Consider the following 14,279-nt stretch of genomic DNA (forward strand, 5'->3'; position numbering starts at 1 on the left):
CATTATAAGAAACAGAAAGAGGTAGAAATGATCACAACACCCCCTCTTTTTTTTCCATTAGAAACATCTGTACTAGCAATTCTTACATGTTTTTAACTTAGAAGGCTCTGAACAGTTACTAGTAGAATACTCAATAAAGTGGGAGGTTTTCAGTCAAGCGAGATTTGAATTTTAACTCCCCAAGTAAAAGAATATAGTTTTGTAGGACCTTAAAAAGTTACTTCCTGCTCAAATTCGTTTTGTTTCCTGTGCCAAAACAAGCATTTTCCTCTGTTTGTATTTTGCTTTCTTATATCAACAGTGTCTTAGCAAATAAATAGCTTTTATAAAAATAATTTATTTTAAAACTATAAGGTTTCACGGCAAATAAGTTTTAGTCATCATTTCCTGAGAGAAATTTAAGACGCTTCTCCCTATTTCATGCCAGATAGTCTCTGTGAACATTTGCTTTACATTAGTTTGTTTCATTCAAACTTTTAAAACGTGAAAGGGAAAAAACTCCTAAAATATCCCTTTTTCAATTAGAGAAGAAAGAAGTTAAATAACAGCTTAAAGAGAAAAGTGAATTCTTTTCTGTTGGTTATGCAGAAGACTGTTTCAAATGTATGAAAATCTTCCTCTCAAGAAGGAGCAAGAAAAAAAGGACAGCTTTACTGTCCCTTCATGTCCTTCAAAATTTTACTTTAATAAACTTTAGTCTCCAATACAAAAAAAATCTGCTCTTTTCGCATCAGACATTTATTCAATAACTGATCTGTATATATATTGATGAATGTATTCACATGAACTCTCCCATCAACAATGAACAAACAAATCTATTAACTTCAGTTACAGACATACAGATATCTTTATCTTAAATACACACACTGTTTCTATTTCCAGGATAATAAAAATAAATTGCTTTATACTTGCATAAACAAAATATTTTTTTTACTTACATGCAAATAGCTACCATTACCACCTTCCCTGGTCCCTTGAAAAACATAGTTGCTGTACTGGAGCGTGGCTACATAAAGAAATAACAGATTATTAAACAACTAAATCTTGACCTCATGAGACACCTACCACACAAATTATTTAATAAAAAACTTTGCAATGCTCTGTATTGCAGAAGTGAAGCTACAATCCTTGAAGACAACTAATTCTCTACTGAATGTTCAGCCAAACTGCAGTTGGGTCTTATATATTTCAACAGATGGACGGCTATAAAATTAACAACCAACAAAGTCTCCAGCAGAGGCCACTGCAGCCATAAGGCCAGGCACCAGCTGTGCAGCAGAACAATTATGAAATCATTCCACACAGCAGAGCACCAGGATCTCAGGCATGTATCTGCTTAAGCAAAGCAGAAGGGCCAGTAGTGCATAGACAAAAGTATTAATCTTTTGGGGTCCTTTCTTTAAGAAACTTATTTAATTTCTTTAAATTAACAATATATTTGCTATAGATATTAATAGGTTATACATGAAATCACAAGTATAGCTACAATTCTGATAAGAAGCCAACTGGAAAAAAAAAAAAACTTACTGGTGGTTTACACTGTTGCAGTAGGAACCCGTTTAAACTGTCATCATAACATTTACTACTGAATTACAATCAGAGATAGATCTGGTATATTACAATGCAAATAAATGTTCCTATAATATTCAGTTAGTTAAGCTTATGCAACCATTACACAAATTTTCCTTCAAAAAGTGTCATAGTACATCTCATGACACTTTTCTAGCCAAAAACTTGAAAACATCCTTACCTTAGTATTTCCAAAGAACTCCCTGTATTCCCACAACAGCCTTTGGTTTCTAAATAGATCTGCAATACAAAATTATTATCATAAATATGTACTAGTAACCAGCAGTTTCAGGAATTTAAGTCTACTTTTTTTATGCAGCAGCCAACTTCTAATAAGAGCTACATGATCTATCTTAAGTGTAAAAAAATTTCTCCTTTGGTATTGTTAATCAGAAACACACATTGTTATACACTCATGCAAAATGCCAAATACAATGTTATGATCCTATACACTGTTGCCATTTATACCAACAAAGGATGATGCACAGAAGGAAAAAACTCAGAATACACTTCACCAAATTCAGGCATTTTATTTATATCCATGTCCTAGTTAGGACAACTGAGACCAGTTCATCATGGTATGGGTGTAACCCAAAACTGTGTATTCTATAGCCTTCCATGCCATTTCCCAGAAACTGTTGTCAATAGACTATTCACACCCTCTGCCCATACAGCCTGACTCCTCAGGCTATAAACTAGGTGTTAAGAGGCCTGTGAGATAGGAGGATGCTCTTGTCCTCACACCCTTTGTGGAACTCCCCGTCCTGAGGGAAGTACTGAGCATTCCTGCCTGAACTGGAGGATATATAATCTTGGAGTCTTGGAACATTTTCAACCACTCCTGGGATCCAGAGGAAGACTGCAGCTCATTGCTCTCAACCAGACTTAGACCACCACCCTCAACTGGACTGCAATCACCACTTTTGACCAGACTGCAACAGCTCTCCCACCAGCAGGTTTTTCCCCTCTCCCTTTACTTTGGACTCAAGCGGGGCCCAAGGAACACCACTTTGTTCATGCCCCAGGGTATTGGGTTATACATTTGGGTTTTGTGGGTTAGGACCAATGGTTTGTTTGTATGATTGTACTTACTGTATTATTTTAATAAATTGTTATTCTGACTTATAATCTCTCCTTTGAGTTGGGTTCATTTCCCCTGCTGGTTAACTCTTAAACCAGCACAATCCAATAATTATTTTGCAGGTCAATAAAAATTTTGAAGCTACTGACTGCACTCTCAGTACAAAGACATACAGATAGTTTAACAGGTGCCTGCAGTTCTAATCTTTTTACTGGAAGGGTGTTCCTACGGCACAACTGTTTTAAAGAAATTGACAGGACCTCTAATTTTAAGGCGTACAACTTCACTAAGTACCTTGAAGCAGCATTGCCTCTCCTGTGATTTTAACTGACTAGACAGATCCAAATACATTAAAAACTACTGATTTGACTCTATCTGTTATTGGTAATACCAGCACGGGTAAAAACAATAATATTAAGTAAAAAAAGACAATTTGGGGCTATTTCTCCCCTTCTGAAACACAAAGGCAAGCTGAATTCATTTTAGAGGAAAAATAAATAAGTAATGGTATGGTATAGAGATTTGGATCAGTTTTAAGTATTTTCAAAATTCTAAATCAGGAAAAAAATGCAAACTCACTGAAAATGTAAACTACCATCTAAAAATTGAAAGCCCCCCCCAAAAGAGTATGACTATAGATCTCAACTGAAGGTATATTCTTGCTATAGCACAAAGATGATAAATTGTAAGATAGTAACAGACTGTATCTGCATAGATCATAACATGTTATTCTAACATTATGCTATAAAACCTAATAAACAATTGCTAATTCCAAATGTAGATGTTCTCAGGGAAATAACACACTATCTGGTGGATTTCCAACAATCATACTTTGTTGTTTACATTACAAGTTATTTGAAAACTCCGTACTCACTTTCTCTGTACTTGATCTCTGCCTCTTTACGCCGTTTTCTTTCTCTGGCAAGAGCCTCTGGACTACCCCAAACTTCAAGAGACCTGAATGAAGTAAAAGTAACTTAACAATGGTCCTCTTCATGCAACTTTTTTTTCAGTTTGACCACATTAAAAATGCCTTTCCTAAAGCAGAACAAAGTATTCTTTCGGATAAGAACCCCCGCAGACTACAGAACACAATAAAAAACTCAGCAAGAGGGGGCTGAATACAAGCACAAAAACATACCCTCCAATTTTATATAATATAATTACATAACAACGTAATTATTACAATAATTAGGATACAAAATCTGTTCATATAGAAAATAGAAAACATTATTTCCCTTTCACATTGCACACCTGACTTTTGAAATTTTTTTTCCTCTCTCTCTCTCATTTAATCCATTTTAAATAATTCAAACATTTTCCTTCATAAAAATGCTCTTACTTTGCCTCTACATCTGATCTCAGGTATACGGTGAAAGTCTCAGTGTCATCATGGGGACTTCGTCGTTTAATTTTCCTCAGCTGGTCTAAATCACTAAACAAAGTGGACAAAGAGTTTAGTGCAGGAAAAGGTTCATATTATTCTAATTTGACTTTTATATCTGGGTGATGTTCCACAATTTTGATATTACTAATCTGCTATACAAAAAAAGTGAAGTTGTTTACTTCTGTCAAAGAGAACATATATACCACATGAAGCAAGTGATCTCCATGATACTATTGAAAACCATTGCGTTTTTCACATCATGTCCACACACTATGAAATACTATACACTGAAGACAAAGTAATAACATTAAATAATAAAACATCCAATAAATTATCTGCATGTAATTGATAGTGTGCACGTGCTAGACAAGAGGGTTAATGAATTAGCATCTCTAAACAGGCGTCAGAAGTCATGTGACAAGAAAAGTTAGGAAATTTAACCCCAAAACCTACACACACAGCACAAGCTGCAAAAGGCTGAAGGTAACAAAGCTACTTTGGGAAACAAATTAATTTCCTGTGCTGGCTAACACATTAGGTCATCTACACTGAAAAGCATTAAGGATTTTTTTTTTTTAAATACAACAGAAGATCTAATTTTTAGCCCCACAAATTATCTAGTCCTTTTTTCTTTTTTTTTTTTTTCTTTATTCTTATCCCTTTTGGTCAATCCAGCAAAACTTTAACTAGTTATGATAAATATAATGCAGAGGACCAACCATTATTTGTCACTGTATCCTTGGCAAAGACTAATTATAGTGACAGACAGTATAAGTAAAAAATGGGGAGGAACAGCAACAGCACAAAAGTTATAAACAAAGCTGCTAAGCCTTTAGATTTAATATGGGTCACATACATAACATGCATGAAATCTGACAGATACCTCACCTAAAACAATACTCAGTAAGACCTGCTGGCAGGTATGGCATGTAGTAAAAGGCAGTAAACATGAATCAAGTAACAATAGTTAGGTTACAGCAAACCAAATTATATTTTATTCCATATTACAGACCTCACGTAACATGAAGTTTCCACTGATCTTTTAGAGATGTTCACATCAAACCATCATGACCCCAAAATGCTGAATCAAGAGTTATTTGACATCCCTCCCATAAAGCTGCTCTAGGAGTTGGTCTCCCCCCAGCTAGATTTATGGTCATATAAGTACAAATAAATTACTTTAAGAAGCAACTATTGAAACATGCAAATTCAGTGCAGGCTCCTAATCCACTGTAACACTAAGTAAAAAAGAACTAACTTCAGCCACTTAAAATTATGTATACCACAAAAACACTTAAAAAAAGTTGTCCTGCCAAATCACTCTACAATCACAATTACTTTTGTTGTACATATGAACAAATATTCAGAATTTAAATTTCAACTCAAACTCATCATACCCATCATACCTGGACTTAAGACAAAATTCATTTATTGCTCTGACTCCAGTGATGAAGTTATTTTGGGTGTATTTTGGTCCGTACTCTCTTTTTTTAAGGACTGCTTTCACTTAAAAACAGAAACAGATAAGCAAGTTAAATCACTCATGAAGAATACAGCAGAAACTCCAAAAACTAATTCAGTCTAGTCTCATACCTCAAAGGTGACATGCGAAAAACAATGCTTGCCAGTGATACAGAAATCTACAGAGAAGAGAAAGGAATCTTCCTCATTGTGGAAATGAGTAAGAGTAGAATGATTTATCTCCAAAAATGCTACTTGTTAAGTTGTAGTTCAGGATGCTCAAACACTCCGCATACCTAACTGCCACTGTCAGCTACTTCTCCAACGTCAGAGATGGTGCTTGGCTACACAGATAGCATTTAAATATGGCAATTTGGAAACACCTGCTCTAGGAATGCTTCCTATCTTTTCTTATTTAAAACAGATACATACCCAAATTGTATTAACCTTACTAAAAAGTAACTTGTGAATTTATCAAAGACTTATTAACCCAACTGAAATAGAAACAGATAGCTGCATTTCAATTTTTTCCATTACTTAACCAATTCCACCTTCTGCAAATCAGATTTTTGACCTGTGCAGACCATACAGAGAAATGAGACAGATTGTATATGTCATTGTTCTCAACTATTACTTTCAAAATTAGTACACTTACCATTGGGCATTTATAGCAAAAACATATATTCTTTATTTATACTTCTCTGTATGTCTAGAAGATGTACTTTTATCACATCAGATTTTCACGCACAAAGAAAAGAATACCACACATATTTAGAAAAATTATAAACAGAATTTTAAATTTATGCCTTAACTTCATCTTATTTTCAAATGTAAGTCACTATACACTCACATCTATTAAAAACATTATGCTCACTGGAAGAAGAGTTATGTTTTCTGATGGATATAACATCACAGAACACAACTGTAAACAAAAAGCTCAAATTCTACCCATGAGAAGACTTTAGAGCATGCATGAACTTCCTGCATATCACAGGACTGATATGATTTCTCTAGGTAGTCCAGAACTACTACTTATGTCACAGGATAGTTAGAGAAAGATACTGCTTCTAAAGACTTTGAGAAAAGACAATGTAGAACTCCAGGAAAAAATACTTCTGAGTTTTGAAACCTTAATGGCAAAATGTATTGCTTGACACTCAACAATGCACTAACAGCACAGTATTAATATTTATCATAATAATCTGATTTCTCTCATCCGGTTTGAACTTGAACAATTTTTTAAGTACCTGAGTAATCACATTCATCCCACAATGCTCCTGAGTGAAAAGTGACAAAAAAAACCAAAAACTTTGAGATTTCCTAAAAACAGTCCCTCATTTACTAAGGTTAGAACAGGGTGATAATATTTAATCAGGAATGCTTCCTATCTTTTCTTATTTAAAACAGATACATACCCAAATCGTATTAACCTTACTAGAAAGTAACTTGTGAATTTATTAAACACTTATTAACCCATCTTTCAGAAACAAAGGTAAATTTCACTAAGATAATATAATGGCCGGTCTTCGCGAGTGAAGATTTGGGAAAGGTCATTAACCCTTCGAGCCTGCACAGTGGATTTTTTAGGTGAGACACAGCGTGCGCTGAACTGAGCCCACCCTTTAATCCTGAGGTTCATCTGCCGGGGCCGAGCAAGCTTGGACAGTGGCAGTGAGGTCCCCAGGACGTAGGTTTGTTTAGAGTGACCTTCTCTTAGATGGATTGCCTTACAGGGCTGACGAGCTCCATCTGCCCGGGGGCTGGGAATCGAACCCGGGTCGCAGCGGTGAGAGTCCTGCACCCTAACCACTAGACCACCAGAGGCCCCAAATTTCACTAAGATAAATTACTATAATTGTACATTGCAGAATATCTCAACAATCCTACTCCTAAGTTCAAATAACTGCATAATACTCACAATAAATGTGGGGGAAAAAAAATCCATTTGGTATTTCCAAGAGAAAGACAAAGTTCAATAAAAGATGATGTAAATAAAACACTTAGAAAAGCACACTTTTTTAAGATCCTTTAAAATGTTATTGTCTTAATAACATTTGGATCAGAGCACCATCTTAAGATTAGAATTCCACTTCCTAGGCATTATCAAAATCCTTAACCTAAATGTTGTTCCTTGTGCATCTATAATCTACAGAAGGAAAACTCTTCTTACTAAAAGATCTATCTATTTTCACAATAATTTCACAGTAATTTCTCCTATCTACCTTGTATTATCCCCCTGCATGCAACTACGTGACAATAAACCTAAAGAAATAGACATAAAGGATGTAGACAAAAGTGCACAGAAAATATACATAGACACTGATAATGTTAGGAAAAACTATTATTATTTGATGTTTCTTTAAATTTGAGAAAGACAGGGAGGACTTTGGAAGGACTTTTGATACACAGAAGGCTAGGAGTGATCAAAAGCAAGTTTTAATAGCATAATTCTCACAACATAAGAATAGAAACTATCAAAATAAAGATGGAATGAAATCAAGTCATGACAAATTAAAAACATGAAAGTTATGTTCTTATTTTACCCACTTACATTTTTAAACAATGTAACTGAAGACAAAAGTATATATTTTTGCTTGTATTGGGTTTGCATGGCAAGGTTTGGTAGCGGGGTGTTGCAGGGGTGGCTTCTGTGAGAAGCTGCCAAAGCTGCCACTGTGTCTGACAGATCCAATGCCAGCTGGCTCCAGCACAGATCTGCCCCTGACCAAGGCTGAGCCCATCAGCAACGGTGGTAGCACCTCTGGGATAATGCATTTAACAAGGGGAAAAATACATCCGGCACAATGGCAACTCCAGCCAAGAGAGAGGAGTGAGAACATGTGAGAGAAACAGCTCTGCAGACACCAAGGTCAGTGCAGAAGGAAGGGGAGGAGGTGCTCCAGGTGCCAGAGCAGAGGTTCCTCTACAGCCCATGGTGAAGAACCACAATGAGGGAGGCTGTATCCCTGATAGAAGACATAAAACACTGGAGCAGTGGATGCCCAAAGGAAGCTGTGACCCTGTGGGAAGCCCACACTGGAGCAGGCTCCTAGCAGGACCTGTGGCCCCATGCAGAGGGAAGTCCACACTGGAAAAGGTTTGCTGACAGGATTTGTGACCCCAGGGGGCCCCACGTTGGAGCAGCCTGTTCCTGAAGGACTGCACCCCATGGAAGAGGGACCAACACTGCAGCAGCTGATTAAGAACTGCGGCCTGTGGGAAGGACTCAAGATGGAAAAGTTCATGGAGGACTCTCTCCCATGGAGGGACCCCACACTGGAGCAGGGGAAGAGTGTGAGGAGTCCTTCTCCCAAGGAGGAAGGAGCAGCAGAGACAATGCATTATGAACTACGCCCAGCTCCCAGTCCCCATCCCCCTGCACTACTGGGGGTGAAAAGGCAGAGAAACTTGGGAGTAAGATTAATTCCTGGGAAGGACTGGGGGAAGGTGTTTTAAGATCTAGTTTTCATTTCTCACTACTGTACTCTGATTTGACTGGCAATAATTTAAACTAACTTTCCCCAAGTCAAATCTGTTTTGCCTGTGACAGCACTAGGTGAGCGATCTCTCCCTGTCCTTATCTCAACCCATGAGCCTTTAATATATTTTCTCTCCCCTGTCCAACTGCAGAGGAGAGTGATACAGAGGAGAGTGTCCAGCCAGTGTCAAACCCACCACATTACTACAGACACAAACGGGAATATTACAGGACTCAGATTAGGCACTTCCTGTGGTCAAAATATATTTAGAAGCAACACTGATTAGATTAACTCAGTACTAAGAAAGAACAGATGAAGACTTAGAACAAGGAACAGGGGAAGATCAAGTATTCAGCTTAGCCACATTAAGTCTGAGATGGTGAATGGACATGCCTAAAAACATGCAAGGAGAACAGACTATGATAACACATGAGAAAATAAATTAGTCTTTTCCTGATGAACTCTGAGCTTAAATGAAACAATTAAAAACAAACACAGAAGAGTGAGTAATTAGAAGGAATACTCCTATATTTGATCTTTCAGGAACCCTTTTTAAACCAATGGGTATCAAACAAATCTGATATACAAATGTGTTTTTAAAAATGTTATTCACGTAACTTCTTTACCCAATTGAAAAGGAACCAGTTTCCTTACACACTTTTTTTGACTACTAGTAAACAGCAGCAAAGCTTCAATGCAGTAAACATTTCTTTACCTTTTACTTGAATTGGCTGTTTAGGTGAAGACTGCTTTTGACCTGCATTGGTTGTATCTTGTCCTGTAAAATAAAAGTAAAGATCACTGTAAATATGGAAGTAAAGACTTTGGTTGACATAACAACATAAGAATATATCTTAATATTGCTTTTCACCCTGACCATTAAAAATATATTTGGTAGATTTCCAACATTTAAAACTCTCAAAAGACAGAAACAGTAAAAAAAACAACCAAAAAAAAATTAGACATTTAATACAGCATTGATCAATAGACTCCTAGTAGCTTGAAGAAGAGCACCAACTTCCAACATACTTCAGAAAGTATTCTGAATTTAAAAAAAATATTTTAACAGTGTACTTATAGTTTGGGACAAGTTTTTACAGCTTATGGCTGCGGTATATCAGAGCGTCTCAAAGCATTCAAGCTGGGATTCAATTTTAAGGGACTGAAGCTTCTTCATTTACAAATAGTAAGCTCCTTAAAATACGGAATATTTAAACTAAAATCCACAACTCCTACGTAACAAGATGGAGCTAGAATGAAAAAGTATTTTAGCTGGTTTTGAAACTTGAGGATATGATTCCATAAAAAAAACCCAATAAAATATAATTTACACTGGTTAATTTAATCTTAATATTTGGAAAATTATAAAATCCAGTACTTTCAGAGAGATTTCTATTTAGAAACCAGAAGTACTACTTGAAAACACAAACAAATATTGCATCCTTGTCTCATATATCTTGACATAGCTTTCAGAACAAAATTCTTATAATTCTAACACATCAAACCAACATATCCACTCTTTTGTGCCCTACCGCTCTCTAACACTGGAGGTTTGCCACACATCCATAATCATTAACAAAATTAAAAATGACATCACTGAAAGTGATATATTAAAAAAATAAAGATTTTTCAAGCAGGTTAGCATTAATTAATGTGATATTCCTAGCTTAGCATGCTACTCAAACTACTCAAAGATCAGATATTCTTGAAGGTTGGACTACATAACTATCTTTCCATCAGGCAATTAGTTAATGCCCTAATAGCAATTGAGGACTACAACTAATAACAATTCAAATATACTTTCTTGGAAAAATAACACATATAAATTCATGCAGCTGATCTTATTACACAACAAATAAGGCTGCACCATAAATAAATAGCTTTCTTTAAACAGTCATCTCTATTGGTTACTGTTTGACTTGAAAACAAAACTAAAAAATCCATTTGTTGTTCCTTTACTTTCTTTTCTTACATAGTTTAAAACACCAGACAGCTGATGCATGAAAAAAGTTTCCACTAAGACTGCTTAGGAAAAACTGAGTGGCATCGTCTTTTCAAAAAAATGTGTACAACCATTTCTATCATTAAAACAAATATCACAAACACCATTTAACAAAAGATCAGGTCACAAGATTTCAGAGGGGGAAAAAAGAGGCACAAAATTATTAAGATTTATATCTACGCACAGATATCTATGTACATCAAGTGCCCTTTTGAAGACTACCTCAGCTTATAGACTAAACAAAATCATAGTGCATCACTGAGAAAAAAAGATATGGAATACTTCAATTCACAGTCACTGTTTTTCAGACAAGTAGAGATTGATATGATAGAACCTTCAAAACTGAACAACATTTAAGATTCACTTTTGTACTTCCAAACATGAGAAATGTAATACTCTTAGCTGGCTACAGTTACCAGCTTTTAAAGACTGTTGCAAGCCTCAGGAATTTACAAGTTACTAAAGAAGGAAGGAATATCTGCTACCCTGACAACGAAGAGAAGGAAATTTTCTTTAGAAGACCACTTGGTTGAAGACAAAAGCACAAAGAAAGATAGCTCTCATTTTAAAAAGCATCTGTTATCTCAAGCACAGTAGTCTTCCAAGCCTGTATCTGTGCAGTCCTACAGTTAATAAGCATCGAAAATAGAGGATGCTATGATGGAGCAAGGACAATACAGTTCTGAATTTCACAAGCACCTATCAAGCACAAGACTGACAACTGAACTGAACAGCAAGGAGGGCCAGGTTATGTATAATGTATCAAATGTTTAATGTGAACAATGCAGTTCTAACAAGTGCCAGATTAGAAAGCTCCAGCAGATGAATCAGCTCAACCTTCTTTACCAGTCATTTATAGCCTGGCCTGGAGAAGCCACAACGCTCAACAGTCACACTCATTCGACCTCTATCATTAGTTCATTTCACACAACATACCTGAAATACTACCAAAAAAAATTCAAATGCACAAGAAAAGTGATGAAAGATGAGTAACACATTCCATTTCTTATCCCTTAAGTTATGTAAGCCTTTCAACATCCACATTTTATCCTGGCCACTTTAAATTTGATTCCTCTAAACTTAAATCCTGTAAATACCAAAATGCCAAACAAATAAATTTCAGCATTCCTCCCCGCTTATGCATTTGAAATTCATATATAAACACCCACAAACAACAAATACTAAGAAATCTGCAACCATAATATCACACAATTGAAAGAAAAAAGTTATCACTAAAGACATTAAGTTTTTACATTTTTATAAATACTCCTTATTTTAGCTTAGTACTACCTGTTTCAGCCTTATTTAGTGTTTCTTCACGGGCTGATCTATTTGTATCTTCTGATCCAAGATCTTTTTTCTGACCATTGGATGTGTAAACTCTCACTTGACTCATCAACTGCATGGGCAGGCGATTGCATGGCAGAATATAAGACAGGCTCCCACTTTTCATTGAAGCTTTCCATCCTAACAAGGGGAGGAAAAAAAGCTGTTTCACACAACCATTTCAGAAGGAAAAAGAAGGAAAAGCAAAATTGGAGTATATACCATGCTTTCACTGCCTCTCTTCAAACATCCACTTTTAAATTTCATTCTAACACTAGGGATTTTTACCCATACAATACAGTATGGATATGGATTTTTCCCAAGACCTGTGTATGATCTTAGGATGTTTAAAAAAAAAAGAAAAAGAAAAAAAAAACCAACCTCCCCAAAAAAAAACCAAAAAAAAACCCAAAAAACCAAAGCTATCTGACAAGATGGGCTTACTAATACATTAAGTCATATTATAGTCATACTGCCTCAAAAATCTTTGAAAACCAAGTATTGATAAAAGAACAAATACAGACAGCTACAAAACTAGCTAGTGCTGCCATTTCGTACAAACCTCTGTATGAACCACAGCTTATCAATTAAGAAAAACTGAACTGTGTGCATTACCCACTTGCTACAGAAATTATGTAGAAAAGTACACAATATTGTATAAAACACTTTCTAAAAGCCCATTGAGAAATCACCCTAGGTAGGCAATCTTCTGTTTCAAAAGACTAGCCAAAAGTAGAGTTGCATGCAGTACAGACTAACCTGTATCAGCAACCAGTTTCTTTTAGGGAACACAAACACTCCTGTAGAGAGGGCATATAGCTCCTCCAACTAGAAATGCAGCAGGGAAACTGGCTGCTTTGGAAAGCACTCACCAAAAGAATAATTTTTTTTTTTTTAAATAATCAAGCAGTGCTGGTAAATCAAGTCATGCAAAGCATGACCACTCATATATGAATAATACACTGCTCCCAAAAAAGGTAATATTTTATAGAAGTGTTTATTCTGTAAAAGTCTCAAAAGCTTTCCTTTTTTTTTTAGCCTTGTGCAGTACCAAGGCACCTGCACGTGTGCATGCACTGACCTGACCCTTACTGAAGGAATAATTTCACCAAAAAGGGCAGATAAGCTCTTACTGACTAACAGTTGACGCAAATGGGACAAAAGCCCTGAATACTCAACTCAACACAGCTCAATGGATCAGTTTACTGGCTACGAACTTATAAAGCACTACAATAAATATATGGCACAAGATGAGCAGTGTTGTTTCCTAAGCTTTGGTGTTACTGCAGCAGTTGAAAAGGGTAAACTTCATCAGCACGTTTAGAGGACGTTTTTCTTACTCATCCACACCCGCACGAAACCGTTAACGGGTACTTGCTGCAATTCAGCGGTCAGTGGCTACAAGAAGAGGGACAAAACTGGTGAGAATTCAAATGTCATGAGATCTGTAGTCTAAAGGAAAAGCCGGGTCTTGCTCCTCATACCAACACAAACCCTGTCAGGCCGCGCTTCATTTTATGTAATTCCTGCAAACTTCGGCCCCAACACGGGCATGACGCGCCCGCCTTGCGTCAGACGGGGCTGCCACGGCCCGGCCGAGGACACCCGGGGCCCGGCCCTGCGCTCGCAACAAAAACTTAGGCGTTTTCCTTCCTGTTGTCCAAAAATTTGGACGTTTTCCCTTCTTTTTAAAGCCGATTCGCAGAACGCAGCCAGCGCTTCCGGCCCGCCGGTGCCCGCAGCCGGGAGCAGCGCCGCTGCCTCGGGAGGAATGCCGGCACTCGCTGTGCCCCAGGCGAGAGCGCAGCTCCATCACAGCTCCCTGCGAGCCCCGGCCGGGCCGGTGCGGCGGGCCGGGGGCTCCCCGCGGGACTCACCGTGGCAGGCGCGGGGCCGCGGCGCCGCCTGGCACCGCAGGTACAGGCGGTAGAGGCCGCGGCAGCCCCGCCGCTGGGCGGCCAGGGCTGGCATCAT

At 37.2% G+C, this 14,279-nt stretch overlaps 1 protein-coding gene across 1 annotated transcript in view; it reads right to left on the reverse strand.

The window, feature by feature from the left end:
* Window positions 1-14,279, reverse strand: part of SLC30A9 (solute carrier family 30 member 9) — a 41,930-nt gene extending 27,651 nt beyond the window's left edge. The window contains exons 1-8 of the mRNA XM_017811934.1: window positions 14,183-14,279; window positions 12,270-12,446; window positions 9,693-9,755; window positions 5,444-5,543; window positions 3,993-4,085; window positions 3,525-3,607; window positions 1,751-1,809; window positions 939-1,006 (exon numbers count right to left, since the gene is read on the reverse strand). Of these exons, the coding sequence (XP_017667423.1) occupies window positions 939-1,006; window positions 1,751-1,809; window positions 3,525-3,607; window positions 3,993-4,085; window positions 5,444-5,543; window positions 9,693-9,755; window positions 12,270-12,446; window positions 14,183-14,279 (740 nt within the window). The remainder of the gene's footprint in view (window positions 1-938; window positions 1,007-1,750; window positions 1,810-3,524; window positions 3,608-3,992; window positions 4,086-5,443; window positions 5,544-9,692; window positions 9,756-12,269; window positions 12,447-14,182) is intronic.

The sequence above is a fragment of the Lepidothrix coronata genome, unplaced genomic scaffold (genome assembly GCF_001604755.1).
Source record: "Lepidothrix coronata isolate B3197 unplaced genomic scaffold, Lepidothrix_coronata-1.0 Scaffold0, whole genome shotgun sequence".
NCBI classification, from domain to species: Eukaryota; Metazoa; Chordata; class Aves; order Passeriformes; family Pipridae; genus Lepidothrix; species Lepidothrix coronata.